Source organism: Lonchura striata, chromosome 13 (genome assembly GCF_050655825.1).
Source record: "Lonchura striata isolate lonStrDom1 chromosome 13, ASM5065582v1, whole genome shotgun sequence".
Classification (NCBI taxonomy): Eukaryota; Metazoa; Chordata; class Aves; order Passeriformes; family Estrildidae; genus Lonchura; species Lonchura striata.
Window position 1 is genome coordinate 9,731,725 of NC_140715.1, and position 21,613 is coordinate 9,753,337.

Genomic DNA, 21,613 nt, shown 5'->3' on the forward strand with positions numbered 1-21,613 from the left:
GCTTTGGAAGCAGTAAGGCATGCTTTGTGCAACCTCAGGACTCCTGATGATCAGGCCCTTTGCATTTTGAGCAGGCCACCCCCATGGCTTTCCTCGTCCCTCCCATTAAGAAGCCGGTTCCCTGCTGCAGACTGCCAAGCTGAAGGGCTCCTAGCTGTTGTCACACCAAGAAAAAGAGCTTCAGGAAGAGCTCAGCATCCACACTAATCTCTGAGACACTTACGCTCCATTTTCCCGTTTGCAGACACTGCCATGAAGAATCAGAACAGGACATAACTCACTGAGCAGAGAATTCACTCATTCATCTGGTTAGAGATGGGCATTTGCTTTATTCTGTCTTTGAACAGCCAGGGTTAGGTTAGCTTGTAGAGAAAGTAGTAAAAGTTGTCTTGAAGCTTGTCAATTTTGGGTAGATTAGGTTGGTAGCAATGAACACACCTCCAACCAAAGTGACACCCATCAGTGCTGACCTTGGCAGAGATGGAGAGCTGTTACTCCCCTGGCAGAGCTGCAGTTATTTCAGAGAATCTGCAACCTGTGCAACTTGTCCCACACAACATGCAAAAAGAACATCACAGCTTTATTTTAACTTTTAAAGCATAAAATACATCAAAATTTAACTGTCTGGCACTCATTTAAATTCTTTCAAATTATGGTGCTTCCTAAGCCTAGGCACAGAAATATGTAGAAAGGTAAGAAGTTTAAAAGTCTCAGTTTTAGACTCTGGCTAAAATCATTACAAAGCTTCAGTAGATTATGATAGGAAGGAACTACATTTTCAGACACCTACTCTGAGCTCTATCAAGTCAGACAGTGTATAATCTATCAGGTTAGGCTGTCTATAATATGTAATTACTTGGCATTCTAATGAACATAGGAGCCTAGGGAACTGACACTGCATTTGATGATCTCAGAGCACTGGTCAATGTTCTTCTTTATCCTGTAGAATGTTTCCACATACTCAGAACGGCCCAGAAGTTCAACAAAATCTTCATCGTGAGTAATCACCAGCAGCTGAAAGTTGCGTTGGTGTAAGCGGCTCTTTATTATCCTACAAAGAGATATTATCGAGTGTGCATTTACCTAAATCCCATGCTAGCATCAGAGAACTTGCAGACACACAGCACAAAAACATTTCATTATTGATAATGAATGATATGAACCATCGAGTAATCTAATGCTGATTACCCACTCTTTTTAACCGCATTAAAAAAACCCCTCAAATTACATAAGAAATACCTTTTTCTTTTCCAGATAGAGAGGGAATCTAAAATTACTCACAAAAAAGATAAGCTAGCTTAAAAAATAATTCACTACTGCCAAATGGGCATTGAAAAATACCCATAGTAAAGCACCACAAGGAGAGCTCACTTACTCTACCAGAGCATGTGCCAGGGACTCGATGTTTTCTCGGTCAAGGTTGGTTGTAGGCTCATCCAGGGCCAGAATGCCACAGTTGATACAGAATGTTTCTGCTAGAGCAAGGCGAATGATGAGAGAAGCAAGCACCTGGGGGAAAGGAAAACACACAAAAATCTCAAGCTTCAACCTGTTCAAAGAGGATCTACATGCGACAGCCTGTTTTTAATGCCATTACAAACCATGACTGAAGTTTACAGAACAATGTGCTGACAGTTCACAAAATGACAGTAGCTAACTGATTACTGAAAAACTAAATTGAAACTTGTAGCTAGAATTCAAAGACTGACTCTACAAAGAAGCATTCAAAATTGAGAAGACACTCAATTAAGAAAGTAAGGATTCTGATCTGAAGTAAAGCCACTATGACAATGCCATTTGCATTACTCCTACATTCTGCTTGAGCCCACCCCACTGCAGCAGGTGGAAATTTGTCTGCATATTACTGAGTTACTGAACTCCTGACTTCTTACTATAATGGAAGACAGTAGGATTTACCACCTTCCATGTTAGTTTTGCATCAACACACATAATCATATTTACAAGATCTCCTGGACTACTAAAAACTACAGAACACTCAATGGAAACTGCTGCCAAAAATATTTTCCAATTATCACAACTGCTGGCATCACATTTCTTCATCAAAGAAGAATTCTCAGAATTTCAGCTAAGAAACTTGTTCAAGTTTCACTCTCATTTACATAGGACTCTAACGCAACATCCTAAACTACTCTAGGAGGAGATAGATTTAATAGAACAGACAGGTGGAAATAACCCTCAGCATGTGTGGGTGTGGTTAATTGTGATGAACTCTCACCACAGGTATTGTCACAGCTGGTGTGTCATCAGGCCACTCGGCCAGTGTGTGTTATTGAAGATGAATGGACAGCCCACAGAGCTGCAAGCTGGCAGCACAGGAGGAAATGCAATGCCTGGAAGTATGGCTAGGTGTGATATTGGTGACATGAACTGAAAGGCTGTAGTCAGCAGCAGGTGAAAGCACCTTAATTTGGAGGAAGAGAGATCCTATCAACTCAGAAGTAGATGCAGTTGCAAAAAGAAGACCAAGGGCTCAGAAGAAAGAAAAAAAAACAAAACAGGGAGCAAATCAATAGTCCTGAAGCTGAGGTAACCTCAGTGGTAACCAGGAAGAAACAAAATGGGGGGATTTGAACCTGAGGACAGAGGAAGCCAAACCCTTCACTCCTGCAGGGCATCAGCCTAGTGCCCACCGGAATCAATGGATTTTAGCAGCCCAAAGCAGGGTTCAGATGTTGAGTGACATATTGTGTAACACCCAGAGAGAGTGAAGGGAAGTTGTACACAATAATAAATTAGAGCTGGAGCGGCTTGTTCCATGGTCACTTGACTTCTCTGCATTCATCTGAGTCAGTTTTCAGAATCCCTCTTGCTGTGTACTGGAGATAAAGAGCCATTACCTTTTGCCCAGCACTGCATCTTCCTCGCATATCCAGTGCTGTATCTCCCTTCACCATTACTACCCTGTAATTGTAATTTCTTCTTTTGTCAGTGGCTGAGACACTCTCATCTGCATCAGAGCGAATTTCTATATATTCAATATCTGAAAATGGGAGGGAGAGAGTTCGTACATTATGAAAAATCTTGAAAAATATCATAGGATTAATGGGAGATGAGAGGTATAATATGTAGTAATAATAAAAATTCCATTCAGAACTCCCACTGATAGATCCATATTGGAAATTAACTTTTCCAAAATGGAAGGAATGAACTCATGCACTGTCCTCTCACAAAGAAACCTAACCTTTGGAAAACACAGAAAAGTGAAAATTAACTCTGTTTATCCTGCATGTGCAATAAAAAGATTATAGTGCTGAAGAACAGATACAGCCTTTAGAATGGAACCAGCTATTTCCCATCTTGCAAACAAACACTCTTCCTTATGCACTGCACACTATCAAATGGATACATATGGGTAAAACTTAAAAAAATATTATTACATACCTTGTCCTCTGTAAATGCTTCGCCACAGGTCACGAATGATTTTGTTAATTTCTTCCATTTTCATGCTATGAAATGTCATTATTGCTCTTAAAAACAAAAAATGTAAACTGTTAGAGATGCAACCATGGACTGCTACGGACTGCTAGGGGCTTTAAGACAGGTGGCAGCTCCCTTTCCATTCCCTTAATACTTTTACTAAAATTGAGAAAATAGTAGTTTATTTTGGACAGAGAACTATCTAAAGAATAACAATATGTCATTGCATAAATAATTCTATGCTCACAAGCAGCTCCATTCTAAAAAGTAGGAAAGTAATGACAACAAATATATTGGCAGTCACTCAATGGAGAATGACTTTACCTGACTTTTAAAGAGATTTATGATTTGTGTGTCAGGTTTATTTTTTGGCCTGACACCATGAAGATGAATTTGATGTTAAGCTTTCCAGAACAGGACCATTATTCTGGCACAGTCTGCAAACAGGGCAAACAGCAGGAAAGGAGAACCTGAAGTCTCCTCAGAGCAAAGAATTCCTATTAAGAATATAATTTGTAATTACCCAAACAGGCATTATGACAAGAAATATTCTTCAGCAGCAAGAACAACACAGGATATCATTAATACTTTTTAATTTAATTTCTCTGGTTAACATAGTAGCATGACTTTAGTTCATTAACAGCTGAAATCTTACAAAACACTCAGAAAAGGACAGGACACTGCATTTCTCACTTGGCTTTTTACAGAAAACTACTCTGTAATGACAGAAATGCTCACTCACTTTATGGCAATGTCTTTTTTCAAAAAATGTGGTGGAAGTAAAATATCCTTCTGAAATGGACTTTTACACATGCTTTTTCTACCTTGGCTCTTCCACCTGATCTGGGGAATACTGAGGTATCAACTCTAATAGGTTTAGATAAGTAAAAATGAAGCATTTTTAACCATTTACTTAGTCCCAAGAATGCATTCCTCATCAATATTTATCATAAATCTCTAAATAGAGTCAATAAAGATCATCTGATAGCATGGAACACCCAAAATGCTGGTTTTCCCAGCTACAGATACAGCTTTGGCCATTAGAGTTAGCATTTTGCCTCGCTGATTTTTCAGACGATTACCGCTAAGTGATGCTTATCTATTTTTCTTGAAATTACAAGACTGTTTTCCTGTTTAGCCTTAAATAGAAACAATAGATGATTTGATATCATACAAAAAAGGAAATTCTTGGAGTGCATTTCCATTACAACTGAAAGGGAAGACTTATACATGCTCTGAGTAACTTAGATCTTCACACAATCAATATTGGATTAGCTTACATTCTAATTTTATGTTTACTTTATTTAAGTTATTATCAAACCAGCTTAGAACAGAGTTCTTCTAGAATGTCCTTTCAACCTGGAAAGTTCTCATTTATTTTGTTTCTGTTCTTGACCATTATGCTCTATCTTCAACCACGTAATTACTTTTTTGTGCTCCTTTTTCCAGCACTAGTGAACCCTTTTAAAGAGAAGGCCAATATTCCATACTTTATTCAAGACCTACTTCCTATTCTATTTCCTGAAATGTATCCACTGATTCCAAAATTCTCTCTCCCTGTCCATCAAGCTGTTCACTGCCATTCCATCATTATAACCAAACAAACAGGGTTTTTAGGGAGCCATATGTTTTATTTTGTATATGGTTACAGATTTTGAGATGCCCTTTTTGCCCAGTCAGTCCAAGACTAGCAAACAAGCTTCCAGAGGAAACAGAAACAAGAACAAACTTGCTACACTTTCCATCAAATGCCAGACATGTTTCTTATGATCTTACTTTCTTTAATATAAACACAAAACCACCCACACTGGAAAAAGGCAAAAAAAAACCCCTCTACACTGCAATATTCTTTAAAAAACAATTATTTACTTGAGAAAATGCCATGGGAAACAAGAAACCTACCTGGCATATCTTATTCATGCTAGGATATGACCAGAAGATGCTAAAATCTATTGCTATAGAAATGAAAGTAGAAGGGCTCAGATTAAAAATTAAGGATTTAAATATCAATCTCACCTTTCCTTATCTCTCTCCTACTGCTGTACTGCAAATGTAAGTCCTAACATGTAAAATCAAAACTCCAACTAAGTCTTTCAGAGAATTGGGAATACAAGTATCAGACTTATCTATTAAATTCCATTACCATCACTGCATTTGCTATATGTACATTATAGACATTGACTTACAAATTTCCTACGTCATACCAATCCTGTGCAGTTTCCAACACAGCTTCATTAATTTACTTAGAAGTTATACCTTATGTTTTCTTAAAAATTAAATGCTAGAATATATGAAGAAAAATGATGTGTCTCAAGGAATCACATCAATTTCCTCTAAGTCACCCTGGAAGCCTGAAATTGAAAGCTGCTTTTGCATCAAGGTTATCAATACCAATAAAGATAAAGATATTTAAGAATCACCCTCATTTGACAATACTTACTTATCAAGAGCCTTGTAATAAAGGTCCAGATCTTTGTTCACCAGCTCTGTTGTTCTCATGACAATCATCATGTCTCTGTATTTTTCTTCTGCATCTTTGAACTGTGGCTCTCTGAGCTCCTTTCTGAAGCGAACAATCTCCTCCTCAAACCCACGCTGGCGGCCAAGAGCAACGTGATGGTTCCTTTTCAGAGACTCTATTTTCTCCTCCAAATGTTTCTGCTCACTGTCAAACCATAATTGATACACATGTATCTTGTATTTAGTGTTTCAATTTTTTAAACAGGATTCAAATTTTGAGTTTGTGTTGGAAAACAGCTCATTGTATCATATCTATAAAGTCCGTAACAGTTAAAATTATAGTACTAACACCACTGAAATGAAGACACTATTGAAATAAAAATAGTTCAAAGTTTGTTAAGAATATATTCTAATCACTATTCTGAGTGGGAGAAGCAAATTGTCAGTTCAAATGCTAAACTTCTATATGTAGAAACAAAAAGATTAATTTTGTTTAATACTGAGCAAAATAAGATGAATTATTGGGTAAGCTCTAGCATGCTAAATAAGTATTTCACATGCAAGAACCAGCAAAGGGGTAATTCCTTTTCAAAAGTGTTTATTATCTAAGCAATTAGATAGACTACTGAAGTAAACAAAGCATGAATGATTTAAATGTGGGTTTCTCGGTAAACATCATTAAAAGGCCTGGATTGGAACAGGTATGAGCAGATATCTCTATTTCTAGCCAGAAGCACTGTATGATTTCACAGCCATTTACACTTTTGTCATAGGGATATGAACCAAATACAGGTGTGAACGAGGAAGTGGTCAGCATGAATGAGGTGAAAAGAGGACCAGGACACACTAAAACAGTGACTACAACATCCATATTCAATGGATTCTTGTTCAAAGCACACCATTCCTTTTGAAGGTGCTTACTTTTTCATCTGGGGGACTTTCATTTCTCCCATCTCCTTCATAAGTTGTTTTATATTGTCTTCAACTTCTTTTAGCTCTTCATTCCGCTTCCTCAAAGTGAGATTATCCTCCAGCCACCTTTCCTGTATCTAGCTCCAAAGAAAGCAAGAAATTAGATAATGTTTCAGCATGTTGGTCATCAACTACAATGTATCAGTTCTGCACAACTCTGAAACAACAACGCTGCAAGGATAAAATAATTGAAAACAACAAAAATTATCACAGTGAGAACTCACCTTGTCCTAGAAATAGAATAAAATGGAAATCAGTGGTATTATTTCATCTCTCAAACTGGAATAACACTTAGTAGCATTTACTGTCATAAGTGAACACAAGAGTGATTCTTTTTGAGAATATTAATCCATATTTCAACAATGGATTTCAGGACAAGTAGTTTTAACCAAGGATAGATTTAACCAAGTGCCCTATAGCAGTTCTACAACAGTAGATAGTAACTGAAAGGGCAGAATGGGGAAAGACATATTTCCTATAAGGAATGTAAACAGTATTTGAAACATATATACAAGAATTTAAAGTGCATGATAAATCTGGAATAGCTAAAAACTTTTGGTACCTGCAGTTTGTACTTTCCTAATAAAAGCAGGTATCCTCCACATAGAGATACTCCTGAAAATGCTGACTACTATCTAACCAGACTTAACTCTTAGAAATACCATCAGATGATAGAGATAAATGGTTTTTAAATTTCCACATACAAATCTCAAGACTATTTTCAGCCTAATGCACATATAGCAACTACCCTGACTAACAACTGATCAAATAAATCAAGAGGACGCTAATTTCACCCCACTACAGATCTAGGCAGACAAATCAGAACAAACCAGAATTATTTAAACTATGCCAAGTATACTTTAAATAATAAATCCACCTTTTGAGTGTCAATATCTTGTCGGGTCATTTCCATCTCTTTACTTATCTTTTCCTTCTGTTTCTCACAGGCAGCCAAACGAGAATTTACTTCATCAAGTTCAGACTCCTTTTGCTAAAGAATGATTAAGAAAATGGCATAAGATTTAAAAATAAAAGTACTTTTGATGATAACTTTGTATTGACTGGTTTTTAGATTACCTTTTTATAGTCTTCTTTTCCTTGTTGAATATAGTTTTCAATTTCTTTCACGTACTTGTATATATCTTTAACTTTCTCATTTATGCTACTCATCTGCAGAGAAAAGATAACAAATGAAATATGATCTTATGTCCAAGAACAGATATGCTCTGTATCAAAGATACTGGAAAACATTACCAACAAAGTCCAGTTCCTTATTGTGACTCCCTTTAGTTTTCTAAGAAAGTCTTCAGCTTCTACAGTAATACTTACAAGCATGAAAATGTTTCCCAAAACAAATGAGGGCCACTTAACCTGGAAAAACCACTGTGCCTCTTGGCAAGGATGGGCAATGGTCATCCTTGCTGTTCCTCTTGGGTCTATTTGGGAAGGGCTTTTGAATGCCCTCAGCCAATAAATGTTGCCAAATGTCCCAAGAAGTCTTTTTTCAAGACTGCCAAAGGTGAATTACAATTGAGTTCATGTCCTGATTGACATGTTATTTTTCTTCCCTAAAAGCTCTATCAATCTAAAGCACCTCCTGGTGTCATTGATGTTTCTTAAAAGTAAACTCAGTACCACAGCTTCCACCCACTGAAAAACAGTATCTAATCCTATCTCACAGCTATGTCAAAAGCAAACAAACCTTGTCTTGTGTTTCTTTATTACTTGCAGTCCTTTTATTCACTAGTTCTTCCTTCTCCTGCTGCAATTTGTCTAACTTTGCATCCAAAGGAAGTACCTGCTCTTCTGCTTCCTGAAAAGTATTTGGAAAATGTTGGTTTTATTCTTGCATTCTGGTAAAGATCAATAATTTTTCAAGCAGTAAAAAAAGTAATGTGGTTACTTATTTCTTTTTTGTGTGTATTAAAAAAGGGAAATGTGAAAATATGTATTTAAAAAGTTCTGGAAATTCCCAAAGATACACAACAGCACCACAGTATAAACATTTAAAAATCCATCCCATTGTCTAGGAATAGAGACAATGTTAAGTATGACGAGATTATTATTTTTTATTTCAAGGCCAGCAAAGCTAAGGGTTAGACAACTGAGAGAATTTCTCACCTTGATCTCTCTGCACAAGGACTGAACCTCAGTGGTTAACTCCACAGTCTGCTCCTCCAGCTGCCGCCGGCGCTGCATGCTGCTGACAATCTGCAGCTTCTCTGCCTTGAGGTCATTAACTGCACTCCTCAGCTGCTGAATCTGGCTTTGCTGGTCCTGCTTGAGTTTTTGATTTAACTCAATTTTACTAGTAACTGCAGATGGAAACAGAGTCAATCTGTTATTACAACCATTATTGTAATCCTTATGAAAATTCATCTCTAGATTAAGCTGGTATAACTCCAAAAACCAGTAACAACAAACCAAGAGAATACAGTTTTTTGAGAATATAAAATAAATAAACCAAAATTTTAATGGCAAGAATTTTGGAACATTATTTTTAGTATAAAAAATAAGTAAGTTCTACAAACCTGTATCCCACAGGTGTTTTTTGTCTTGTTTTTCTTTGCTTACTTGATGCACAGTTCTACTCAAATTGACTCCTAGCAGTTTAGCCTCCTGCTGAGCAATTTTCCGTTCAACATCCCTGATATCAGTCTGAAAGTATGAGAAAAAGTACCATTACTACTGTATTAGTCTTTAACAATGTATTTTTTCACCTTTGGCACATGAGAACAAGCTCAGGGCCTGGTCACTCAAGAACTTCCAATTTACCTTCTCCTGTAGAGCAATGTCACATCATTAGCAGTAGGATTGTGTCAGCTGCTAGGAACTGGAATTCCTAACTGTGGATGGAATCAACCAATAAGGACACACAGGCCTTTAACATCCCAGCCCACTTCAGGACAGTTCCATGTGCAATCTGTCCCTGCAACACTGGAATTGCTGGAGCCTCAGAAGATGCTGACATGACTTTGTGAAATGCTCTCAGTCCTCTGCCTAGCCCCAGGTTTCCTAATTGCTCCTCTGAACGTTCTCAGTCAAGCAAAGATTTTGTGCTGGTAATAGAGGCATGAAGACTGCTCAAAATGGTCTCCTATGCCAGGGTAATAAAAAGTGCAGGATTTCTCTTTCCCTTTACCATATATTCAGATGGCACAGAACCAGGAAACACAGGTGAGATGCTGGGAATACAGTGACCTATAATGACTATGAGGACTGAAAACATTTAGGTGTACTTGTGGTTGTGCTCAGTTTTGGATTACACCTCTTTTTTCAGTTCATATAGCACAGAATTGAATCAGAACTCAAGGGATTCTGTGGTGCTCAAAAAAAAAACCTTCTGTAAATTTAACCTTTATTAGTACAAAATCACCTATGTTATACTATCTTTGGAAGTATTTTAAAATAAGGACCTCAAAGTTCTGTCATATTATGAATAATTATATATTTAAATGCAAGGGAGTATCACTTTATGAACTAAAATGTTACCAAAGCATACCTGATACCTTTCCATCAGGGTTATATCCTGTAAACAGGCTTTGGCACCTTCTTCCTCAGACAAAGCTGTCTGGAGGAGTGATTCCTGTTCTTCTATCTCACCCTTCAGGCCTGTTAGATCTCTGTTTGCATTCTGGATCTTGTTCCTCAGGTCTGGAATTTCCTTATCTTGGAGTTCAACTACAGTTCGCCTTAAATAAAATATAAATCCCTAAAATTTAATTGGTCAGAAACAGCAGCATAAATTGAAGACATTCAAGATCACAAAATCCATTATATGATTTAGTAGTGGAAGACAAAATTTAGCTAAAATAGCATCCCCTTAATCTTGCCCACATTTAACTAAGCTTATGTTACAAACCCAGCTAAGGTTACGTACCCAGTTAAAGTGTATCTCTCATTTTAGGGGAGATTATACAAACAGGCAAACAAAATCTCTTGATTTTTAACTTCATTACAGCAAGTGCTCAGGAGAAGGTCCAAAGCACTAAACAAGAGTGCCCTCTTGTGAAGGAATGCTCTACCCTCGTATGTTCTCAAATTCTCTCAAAATATTTATCCCAACAACGACATTTTGAAATTAATTAACAAGCCCTAGAATAAAGCCTCCTTGATGTCTGCATAGATTTTTATAACCAGAACCCACACGTTTGGAAAAAAAACAGCCTGTAACAATATGGTTTCCTAAGCACTTTACCGCAGTGGTTTAAGACTCATCATTTCATCACGTTTTTTCTCTTTTCTTTTAAGCTCAGACTCTGTTGACTTCAGTTTGTCTGGGGCAAGACGCAGTTTAGACTGCAGATCACTGATGACATCCTGCAGTTCAGCCTCTGTCTGAAAAACTCTTTGGCAAACTGGACAACAAGACTGGTTCTCCTCTGTCAGTTGTGTAATGAACTGTGAATAAACTGCAGTGGCTCCAGCAAGCACAGCTGGGTGAAAAACAAACATAAGACTTATGTTGGATAAACAGTGCATAATCAGTTAAATTAGTATTTCAAGGGAAAAAAGTAAAGCTATACAAAAATTTACCTCGCTGTTTGGAACTTTTTTCAATTTCATCTTGAAGTTTGTTCAGATCACTGTCAAAATCTTGACTTCCACAAACATCAAAAAGTTTTGCTTCATGACTGGACAACTGGGCTTCTTTCTTTTTTAGCTCATTACTGGCATAAGTTTTATCATATTCTACTGATGCCAATCGCTTGCTGAAATATTAATGCAGAAACACTTTTATTACCTAAGCACAACAATTTAGACTGAACAAAACCAAAAACCATGGAAAGGTAATCTAAAATTGGAATTACAGAACTATTCATCAGTTCTTCTTTATTGATTTTTCACATGATCTATAGCATGAACTTTTTATTCATTCATAAGTATTTAATTTTAAATCCCTTTTGTTTTCTAGATGATTACCGATGAGAAACTTCCTACTCTTTCCAACTAATTGTTTTATATAATCAAATGAAACCAAGAACAGGTAATCACACATGAATCTGTGATATAGTCACTAACCACTCTGTGGCTTATCAGAAAATCAGAAGACCAGCAATTTCCAGCCCCAGGCACATTAATTCAGCTATAATTAGTACATACAACTAAGGATGTTCCAGATCATCCAGACAGAATTAGTACAAACAACTAAGGATGTTCCAGATCACTATTTGGCTATCTGCTTTTAGTGCTGCCTTTGACACACTACAAATGTTGTGATTTTATTAACTAGCACAAACTGTATCAGCTCTGTATCACAGGAACTCTGCAGGATGTTTCTTCTGGATTTGCAGATACCGAAATAAAGACTAATGAATTAAAGTAAAAAGTATTTTGGACATATGAAACTTTCCAACACTTAAATTTGTAATTACATAAAAACTTGTGGAGAAATAATCTCTTAAATTAATACCTACTTCAGATTTGCAAGAGTATCCCTTGTCTGATTAATCTTTTTATTTTTACCATGAAGCCAGTCTTCAAGTTGTTTTTTATTGGGAAAGTATCCCAGCAGTGATGTTAGTTCCTCAGAATGTCTTGACTTGACTTTTCTTATCTGATCTTCTTTTTCTGCCTGGGGAAATGAAGCATTTTAAATGAAATTTTCCTATCTTCAGGTTTATAACTGTCAATGCATTTATTAAGCTAATAGCTTCTATGAAGTCAGACAGAAGCTCTATAACAGATTGTTGATAAACAACTGAAAAATAAACAAATGTTGGAGCAACTGTATCAATTTAATGTCCCTCTCTTATAAGATATTGATAAAAACATTACTTTGTCTTTCTTCAGCATCTCCATTTGGGTAATTGTTGTGGTGTGTAGATTCAACTGCTCCATCTCTTGATCCAACTTCCTTAGAGCTTTGTCCAAGTTTATTTTCTCATTTTGCAGAGTCTGTACCTCCTGTTCCAGTGTTTCTACATTGCTGTTTCTCTCAGCCTTCTCCAGTTCATCTTCCTATACAAAGAATAAAAGCCCAGAAGACACAAATAATTACAAAACTCAATAAAGCTCTAGCTAAAGGAAACAGAAAAAACCTATTTAGCTGCCTGGCAGCAGCATTAGTAGCTGTTACAGGAATGACACAAGATTTGTAAACAATAAATGCAAAAGGACAAAGGCTGTGACTGGTGTGGGGCAAGAAAAGTCCCACACAAACACTGTATGCAGTCCTGGAATGCAGCACTGCCCCAACTTGCTCATGCTTTTAACAGAAGCTCACTCATATTTAGTTTGATTGTCTGTATTTTAGTATCTACTGTATATTAAATTTGGAATTACCCTAGTGAGAAGGCTAGAAAAAACACTGTGAAACAGAATTCATATACTGCTAACAAACAAAATACTTGGTTACAAAGGCATAACCAGCTGTTCAGCTGGAACATAAAATGCTCGTAACTTTACTTCGTCAGATAAAACACTTATTACCAACTAGTCCATCTCACAGGCAAGTTATCTCCAAAAATGTAGGTAGTATGGAACTTTCAATTCAAAGTTTCTGGCCCAATAATTTGAGAGTAACCAATCTCCTAACTGCCAGCTGTGTTATTACCCCATTTACAACTCACCAAGCAGAAGCAGCACATTCTATGTGGGGACTGTACAAAAACAAGGCAGTGAACAGACCCTGCCCCAAAGGGTCTGAACAAACAAAGCATACAGGGTATTAAAAGGGCAAAAACACACCTGAAAGAGTAAACATCAAGGGGGAGGTTATGGGTTTTGGTATATTTTTTTAATAAAGCCACAAGTTTTTACTTCAAGCTTTTACAATTTCTTCAATTACACGCTAACTTACCATCTTGCCAATCTCCTCATCCAACTCACTAATCCTGTCTGAAAACCCCTCCAACTGCTGCAATTCACATTTGACATTCTTCAGCTCTGCTTGTTTCTTATTTTGAATGTCTGATTTCAGGTCAATGGTTCTTTCTAATCCAGTTTTCTTGTCTCTTATGTCATCTATCTGTTTTTGTTTCATTGTTTCTTTCTGTGCAAATTCTCTCTGAAAATAGATCAGCAATAATATGGTCATTATTTTTTCATAAGAAAATATTTTAAAATATTTTTCACACTAGTGTGCCAATATTCACCACAGTAAAACATTGAAATACTGAGAAAACTATAACTTGTCCAAAATTATCTGCTGAAATGTTTTTGATAGGAAATTGTACATGCATCATACAAGTAGCAACTCCATTTTGAACATGACTTCAACAAAAAGTTTTTTATTTTTAAGCCAGGTGCCAAATGTAATTCTTCCTCAGGTTTTTGAGCTTATCAGTGATCCACCTGCATGAGGACTGCTAGAAGAACCTCTCTGATGAACTGCCTGTTCAATGGCCTTGATGACCACTCCTAATTCCAAAACTAATTTCCATGGAAAGACAACACATAACCATGAATTCAAGAAAAAAAAAAACAGCTTTGCTTCCCCTCATCAACACTTTCTCCCCGCACCATAAAGACCTATATGGACCAATAAAACACCAATGGCCCATACAAATTACACTACTTAAACAACAAAATTCTTACCATCATACGATTTGCAGCTTCTGTATCTCTGTCCTGCCTGTCCTTCACCAGTCTGCGAAAACTGGCAATGTGCCTTTCCGTGAAAGGTGCTTGCTCAAACCCATCTAATTCCAGCTGTGCTGCCAGAGACTGAATTAAGGAATCCCTGGTCACAATGTGCTCCTGGTGACGATCTGCCTGCAGTTGAAGACGACCTCCACAAAAAGAAAAAGTGACATAAATGTTCAAAAACGAGGTAGAGGACATGCTTAGGATTCAAAGCCAGTTTAAAGCCTTTGAAACCTTGAAGTATTTTTCAACAACACCAAAAGCTATGGAATAAAAAGCTATAGGTAGCCATTGTTATTTCAGATAACTGAATTTTTATGAATTAAATAAATCAATAATTCAAAAGACGCTAAAATCACTAAAAATATTATTCTGATAAAAAAACAAAGCCCAAATGTATTTTATGTAAGCTTGTATTCTGTGTCTCAACTACTACAGCTTTGCTGAAATTCCCATAATCCATCAAAAAAGGATACACAACTGAAAGAACATTAACATCAAGACCTCTGACTTGTCCCCACTCCCCACGAGACATGGAGAATGCCAGGTATTCAGCTTTCATGCTTTTTCTCTGTTATATAACAAAATGTACTATATGTTGTAATTATAGCTCAGAAAAAATGCCTGTTAGAAACTCCAGGAGAAAAACACCTAAACTTGTCCACCAGCAAGACTCTCCCACCCCACTGTGCAGGTGAACCTGAATTAACACACATTTTAGAAGTTTTGTCCGGTTCAGATCACTTAAATTATCAGTAGTTCCATTTCAGATTTAATTACATTAGAAAATATACAAGACTGTAATTGAAGTCTAAAATACCTCGTTCAATAAGCAGCTCTGATTTCTCACTGTTAAATCTCTGGCACTCTTTAGTGACTCTATCTAAATCACGTTTACAGTCCAACAATCTCTTCTCCTTCTCCTTCACTATTCTCTGGTGGTTCTGGTATCTATCCCTTAGTTGTTCATCTGTTCCTTGAAAAACCTGTACACAACATAAAAATTTCTAAGTCAATTACTGATGTTTCAAAAATGTATAGTTTTTAGCACAACAGAATTAAAGAAATAAGAGTTTAAACACCTCACATGCAGAATTTCTAAAATAAGACATACAGAGGGAAAATCTTCAGCAAGCAAAACTGGAAAACCGTTTTTCTTATACTTATAAAGTAAAATAATCTAAGTTTTTTGTCATAAAGGCAACCTTTTCCATCTTCTGTTGCAAATCTTGATTATCTTTTTCCATCTGCCTCTTCCTGCTCTCGAGGGCCTTCACTTCATTGTCCAACCTCATTACTTTTGTGAGATTCTGTTCAACTACTGCCAGAGAGCTCTGCAAAAGAATGTGGTAAGTAAAATACCTCATCAGTTCATTAACCCCATAATCAATTATTTTAAGTGCAAAACCTCCAGTTTCATTAAATATATTTTTAAAATAGGGAACATAAAGTTTTAGTTTGGTTTTTGTTTTAGTTATAGCTTAAAATGGTTTTGGATGCCAGCTAAATATGAGAGAGATTTTAAACTGACCAAAACCCAATACTGCTACAAGAATTCTATTCCTAACCCTTTACAGATTAGAGCAACATCTGCCAGGTGAGTTGAGGTATGCTTGGTTCTGCTGCAGGGCAAAGGATTAGATACAAAAGTGCAAGACTTGAACCAAGAAATCAATCCACCTTTCACTTCTTTTATTGTTTTGTATTAAAGCATTAATATAATCCTCATGGAAATTACCTTTAGAGGCTCAAGCTGGTTCTCAATTGATATTACATTCTCCTTAGAAGCAGCCAGTTGAGCTTCTCTGTTGCTGAGATGATCCTGGATTTCCTGTGCTTTCTCTTTATTCTGTTTCAGATATTTCAGTTCTGTCTGACACTCTTTCACTTTCAAGCTTTGTTTCAGTCGTACCTGACGCAGAGCTTCGAGTGCTTTGATATACCTTTAAAAAAAGCAAAATTTCAGCTGCTTTGAAAAAACAGCAATACTGATGTATGAAACAGTGTCTTAGACATTTTTACTAACATTTATGTTATGAGAAGACATTTTTTACTTAGTTTTTATTTAATTACAGTAAAGGGAAAAACCTTGTTGCTGAAAAGATCTCATCAAATTTTTGTTTCAGAGCCTTTCCTTCACTTAATGGCCAGTTGGATTCTTCTTGGTGACAGAAAATGACGTTGTTAAGCACAGATTTGGAAACACCAAGGGCGCTGATCATCTCCCGATCTATTTCAGCACACTTGGAACTCAGGCTGACCTTCTCACCATGCCTGTGGAGACAAAGAAAATCCCCAAAGAACTTACTTGCAAGTTCTTCAAAAATTGAACTGCATTTTAACAGTATAACCTCATTTTACCATACCCATTCAAAAATTTAACAAGTAACAATTTTTAAGCACAAAGTTACCATGCTCAACAAAGGCATTTAATGCTGCCAATTTTTGAAGTCAGACTGTTTCACATATTAGAACTCTGAGGAACCATCAGAGGGGGCAGGACAGCTCTTGAGTTAAAGGAATATACTTAAACAGTGGAGATGGGAGTTAAAACATGGGCTAAAAATGATGTGAAACTGAAAATGGTACTAAAGGAAGTAAAGCCTGCATACTCCACACAATTATACTTTCAAGCTGTACCCTACAATCACAGAATTATGGATTATTTGGGTTGGAAACATCCATACTACTTATCTCATTCCCTCTGCCATGAGCAGGGATGGTACTCACAGAACCAGGTTGCTCCAAGCCCCATCCACCCTGGCCTTGAACACTTCCAGAAATGGGGCAGCCACGGCTTCTCTGCGCAACCTCTGCCAGTGCCTTACCACCCTTATTACCAATAAAGTTTTCAAATAAATGCAAGTCAACAGATATAAGTATTTCTTAACACCATGGCTATCAGATGTGGGATTTTTTTCAATCACCTAACAGATAAAGTAATGAAACTACACATCTTTATAATCTAAAAGCACTAGTAGCTATGTCAAGGAATACATTATGTAATTTTCTCTTATCTGATCCATAGAAATATACTGAGTCCAAACCTATCTTCATGCCAAAGTAAGCAGAAACACTTGACAACTTACTTCGTTCTAGTAATGACAGATTCCAGTGTTTTAAATTCTGGAGTCTTGCCTTTCTGGGTACAGAGCATGGAGCGCTGCACAGCCATGACCTCGCCATTGACATCACGAAACTGCAACCGAATCTGAGCTTTAACGTCGGTTTCATTGGCAACCTTTGGTAGAAGCAAAAAAAAAAACAGAATGAGGGGAATTCTTCTCAAGGTCCAAAGGAATATGTGCCTCTCCAGCTGTAGAGCATGTTCTGATCACCCCCAGCTCTCTGCTTTTCCTCATTTCAGCTCGAGCCTGGCTATGACTTGAGCATCCCTTTTTTATTCACAACCTGAGTGCAGTGGAGTATTTTACTTAGGCATCAACACACGTTGCACCTAGTCATTATGACTTACCTTTGGATCATGAACAAATGTCTTTCCTTTGGTGCCAGGAGGAAAATCACCAGTGGATATATATTTAAGACATTCAATGATGGTCTAAGAAAACAAAAGTAAGTACATAGTTATAAAGACAGATTTAGAGTAACCTAGATGGACTACAGGCAAATCCACAGTAACAGCCCAAACACTTACAAATGAGTTAGAGAAATAACATTTTAATTTTTGAGTACCATGAAAATATGATACTTTGCAAAAGCAGTTTTAATCAGGATCTGGATCAATTTCCTATGAAAAAATATCAACTGGCGCTCTGCAAACTCCAGGCATGAAAGCAGATTTCTAATAACACTAAACAACACAATATTTATAGCAAACAGCATAACTTTTGCAATATTATGAAATACCTTTCTATAGAAATTATTATTCACATGTTATGGCCTTCCAGACCTATTTACAGCTCAAATCCAAACTTAAAGCTTACCGTTTTTCCTGCACCATTTGGTCCCACCAAAATAGTTAATGGACTAAAGAAAGTGATAATTTGTTTGTCTTTATCTTCTACCCCGAAGCTCCTCACTCCGAGGATACTCATTTTTTCAATCCTCGACATTTCTGCTGAACAACTTCTGTTCCAAAGGCAAAGGTGAAAACACTGTAAATCCTGTAAAACAGAGCTTCGTGAAAAATCCAGTAGGGAAAAATCACAATAGATTGCCGAAAGCTGGCTAGACACCTGTACAAGCAAGTAAAACCTACATACTCCATGCAATGATACTTTCACACTGTACCCTACAATCATGGAATGACTGGATCGTGGGTCATATACAATGAATATATTTAAAAACAGAGCTACGGTTCTTCAGTTATTGTTCAAGCTACAAAACATATGAAAGCAAACCCTTATTTCTTTCAAACTGAGAAATCAATCAAGCTAAGTGCCATACTACGTGTCATGAAATCAAACACAACAGCCTCAAATAATCTTTTATTCCACTCCCCAAACACTACGCAGGTCCCTCAGAAAGCCCCGAGCACAAGCCCCAGTATATTTTGACAAGCCACTGTTGCACTGCAACAGCCAACACCGCGCAAGCTTTGCCAGCGCCCGTTCCCGCAGGCGCGTCCCGCCGCAGAGCCGGCAGCCATGGCCGCGCAGGGGCGGGAGCTGCCCCGGCTCTGCCGGGCTCCGGGGGACGGCCCGGCCGGGCCCCGGGCGCTGTGGGTGCTAGGTACCCGGGGTGTCCGCCAGGCCGACAGCTCGGGCTCGGCCCTGCCGCGGCTCCTCGGGGGTGCCCGGCCTGAGAAAGGGCATTTCCCGCCGAGGCAGGGGTGGCAGCGGGGCTTTCCCGCCCGGAGCTCCGCGCCGCGCCGGGGGCGGACGTTTTCCAGGGAGACATCCCTTCCCCCTCCCGCCGCCGCAGCGCAGCCGAGCCCAGCCCAGCCAGCCCAGCCAGCCCAGCCCGCCGCGGTAGCGCGGCCCCGGCCCCGCCGGCCCCTCCGCCCCGGCCCCGCCGCCCCCTCCGCCCCGGCCCCGCCGTCCCCTCCGCCCCGGCCCCGCCGTCACCTCCGCCCGCCGCCGGCCCGCGCCCCGCGCCCCGCGCCCGGCCCCGCCCGCCGCGCTCGCGCCGCCCCCCGCACCGCCGGCGGGGCCGTGAGGGCGCTGCCGGGCTGCGGCGCCGCCGAGGGCTCAGAGTGGGGCCGTGGAGTTGAGAGGCGGTATCGTGGTTTAAACCCAGCTGGAAAGGACAGAATCACAGAATAAGCTGGGTTGGAAGGGACCCACAAGGGTCATCGAGTCCAGCTCCTGGCCCTGCGCGGCGCCATCCCTAGGAGCCGCATCATCTGCCTTGAGCCTTGTCCAAAGGGCTCTTCAGCGCTGTGACCGCTTCCCTGGGGAGCCTGTTCATTGCCCAGCCACCCTCTGGTGAAGAGCCTTTTGCTGATACCCAGCATAAACCTCCCCTGACACAGCTTCAGGCCATTCTCTCATGAGAAAGAGAGAATGTCGCTGTTCACCGCAGAGAAGAGATCCGTATCTGCCGCTGTACCCTGCTGCAAGATGTACCCTCAGTCTCGTCCAGGATGAACAGACCAAACACCCTCAGCCGCTCCTCATATGGCTTCTTCTCCAGACCCTTCCCCATCGTCATTACCGTCCCTTAGACACTCCTACAGCTTTAGTGTCTGTCTTATATTGTGTACATGAGGCACCACACAGCCACTGGCTCTTCCTCCCCAGCTGAGGTGGAATCAATTCTAAAACTAGTAGGTTGACATAAGAGCAGTTTAATAATAGAAAATTAAGTCAAATACAGTAATAATGGTAAATAATAATAATGAAAACAAATAGGGGAAAAAACCCCACAAATAACTGATGCCAAATAAAATTGCTCACCACCTGCTGACCAATGCCAGCCCCTTTCCAGGTAACTCTCCCAGTTTATCTACTGGGCGTATTGTTCCATGGTGTGGAATATCCCTTTGGCCAGTTTGGGTCACCTGTCCTGGCTGTGCCCCTTCACTGTTTCTTTTCTGTACCTCTTCACTGGCAGCCCACAAGACACAAAAATAAAAATAATAAAAAAAAAAATTGTTGACTTAAGAAACAACAACTTAGAAAAAAGCAAAACATCAACATACTATCAACACTATTCTTATTCTGAATCCAAAACATAACACTGTACCAAATACTGAGAGAAATTAGCTCCACCTCAGCTGAAACCAAGTCAGTCAGTTTTAGGGACTGCAGGAAAGTTTGAGATCATCAGGGGTAGGAAAGGGAATCACTCCCTTTGGCTGGTCACATTTATTTCTCTCTAGGGCCAACAGAGCTCCTTGGCCCTTTGTATCAGTATTCTTCCACATCCTCTTTGCTCCCTATCCTCTATTCATCATCCAGTTAAAAAAAGTCCAAGCCAGAGGACTGCCCCTGCTTCCTGTTTCTCTGGAGCTGTGTTATCCTATTCCTGAGCACCAGGAGTCCCTCCAGAACAACACATAGGGTCAGGCTGCATGTGCCATGCGCACCCTTACCTCAACCCAACAGCCCCTGGCCAGCTGGGAGCCATCTCAGGTTCCCTGTAGGAGCTGACAGCATTGGGAATGTAATTTATCTACACTTCCAGCCAACTCCAAATCTGATTAATAACTTGGCAGTATATATATTTTCGCAGTGAAGGGAAACAACACAACTAGTTCTTGTGTCAGATCAAGTTCATGGTTAGGTAACAGAGGCAAATTTGGAAAACAGCCTTTTGTGCTCAATCTCAGCATCATCTGTAATTAAAATGAGTAACAGAGATGATAAGTGAAGTTAAGTCTGGACCTTATCAGAAGCTGGTAGCCAGCAGGTGGTTTTGGGGCCAACAATTCAGGCTTTCACTGCAGTTGTACTCTAGTGATAATCTTTTATGAGTCTAAAAACAGTTCACAAAACATAAACTATGGCCATTTCAGATTTTGAGATAAGAAGAAATTAGTGTCCATATTGGTTGAACAGCCTGTAAAAATATTGCCAAAGTTCACATCCATCTTTGAGAAACCAATACAGCTCCTCTGGAGATGAGACACCAGATTATACTCCATTTGTGTGTTGCCTCCTGCCTTGCTATGACTCAGTTGTTCAGCAGCACAAGACTTTCTCTATGGCAGTATTTTTCCACATTGCCTTTAGATGATGCATGCATCATACCC

General features: G+C 39.0%; 1 protein-coding gene across 4 annotated transcripts; it reads right to left on the bottom strand.

Annotated features, from left to right (window-relative positions):
• Positions 1-304: 304 nt before the first annotated feature.
• RAD50 (RAD50 double strand break repair protein) lies at positions 305-19,560 on the bottom strand. 4 transcript variants are annotated; one of them, XM_021549439.3, is made up of 26 exons: positions 19,485-19,560; positions 18,402-18,581; positions 17,933-18,016; positions 17,547-17,698; positions 16,546-16,731; positions 16,196-16,400; positions 15,663-15,791; positions 15,278-15,443; positions 14,410-14,603; positions 13,673-13,879; positions 12,649-12,831; positions 12,288-12,445; positions 11,407-11,582; positions 11,069-11,306; positions 10,373-10,562; positions 9,402-9,528; positions 8,992-9,185; positions 8,573-8,683; positions 7,948-8,040; positions 7,748-7,861; positions 6,820-6,947; positions 5,879-6,103; positions 3,403-3,488; positions 2,859-3,001; positions 1,376-1,509; positions 305-1,051 (listed from the first exon to the last, which is right to left on the bottom strand). In XM_021549439.3, the coding sequence occupies exons 2-26, from the start codon at positions 18,528-18,530 to the stop codon at positions 865-867; spliced, it is 3,939 nt and encodes a 1,312-aa protein (XP_021405114.2). In that variant the 5' UTR covers positions 18,531-18,581; positions 19,485-19,560; the 3' UTR covers positions 305-864. The 4 variants fall into 4 exon arrangements, with proteins under 4 accessions (XP_021405114.2, XP_085447328.1, XP_085447329.1 ...); XM_085591202.1 differs by having other exon boundaries at positions 18,402-18,580; positions 19,461-19,509; XM_085591203.1 differs by lacking the exon at positions 19,485-19,560 and adding an exon at positions 19,415-19,428 and having other exon boundaries at positions 18,402-18,580.
• Between the last annotated feature and the right edge of the window lie 2,053 nt (positions 19,561-21,613).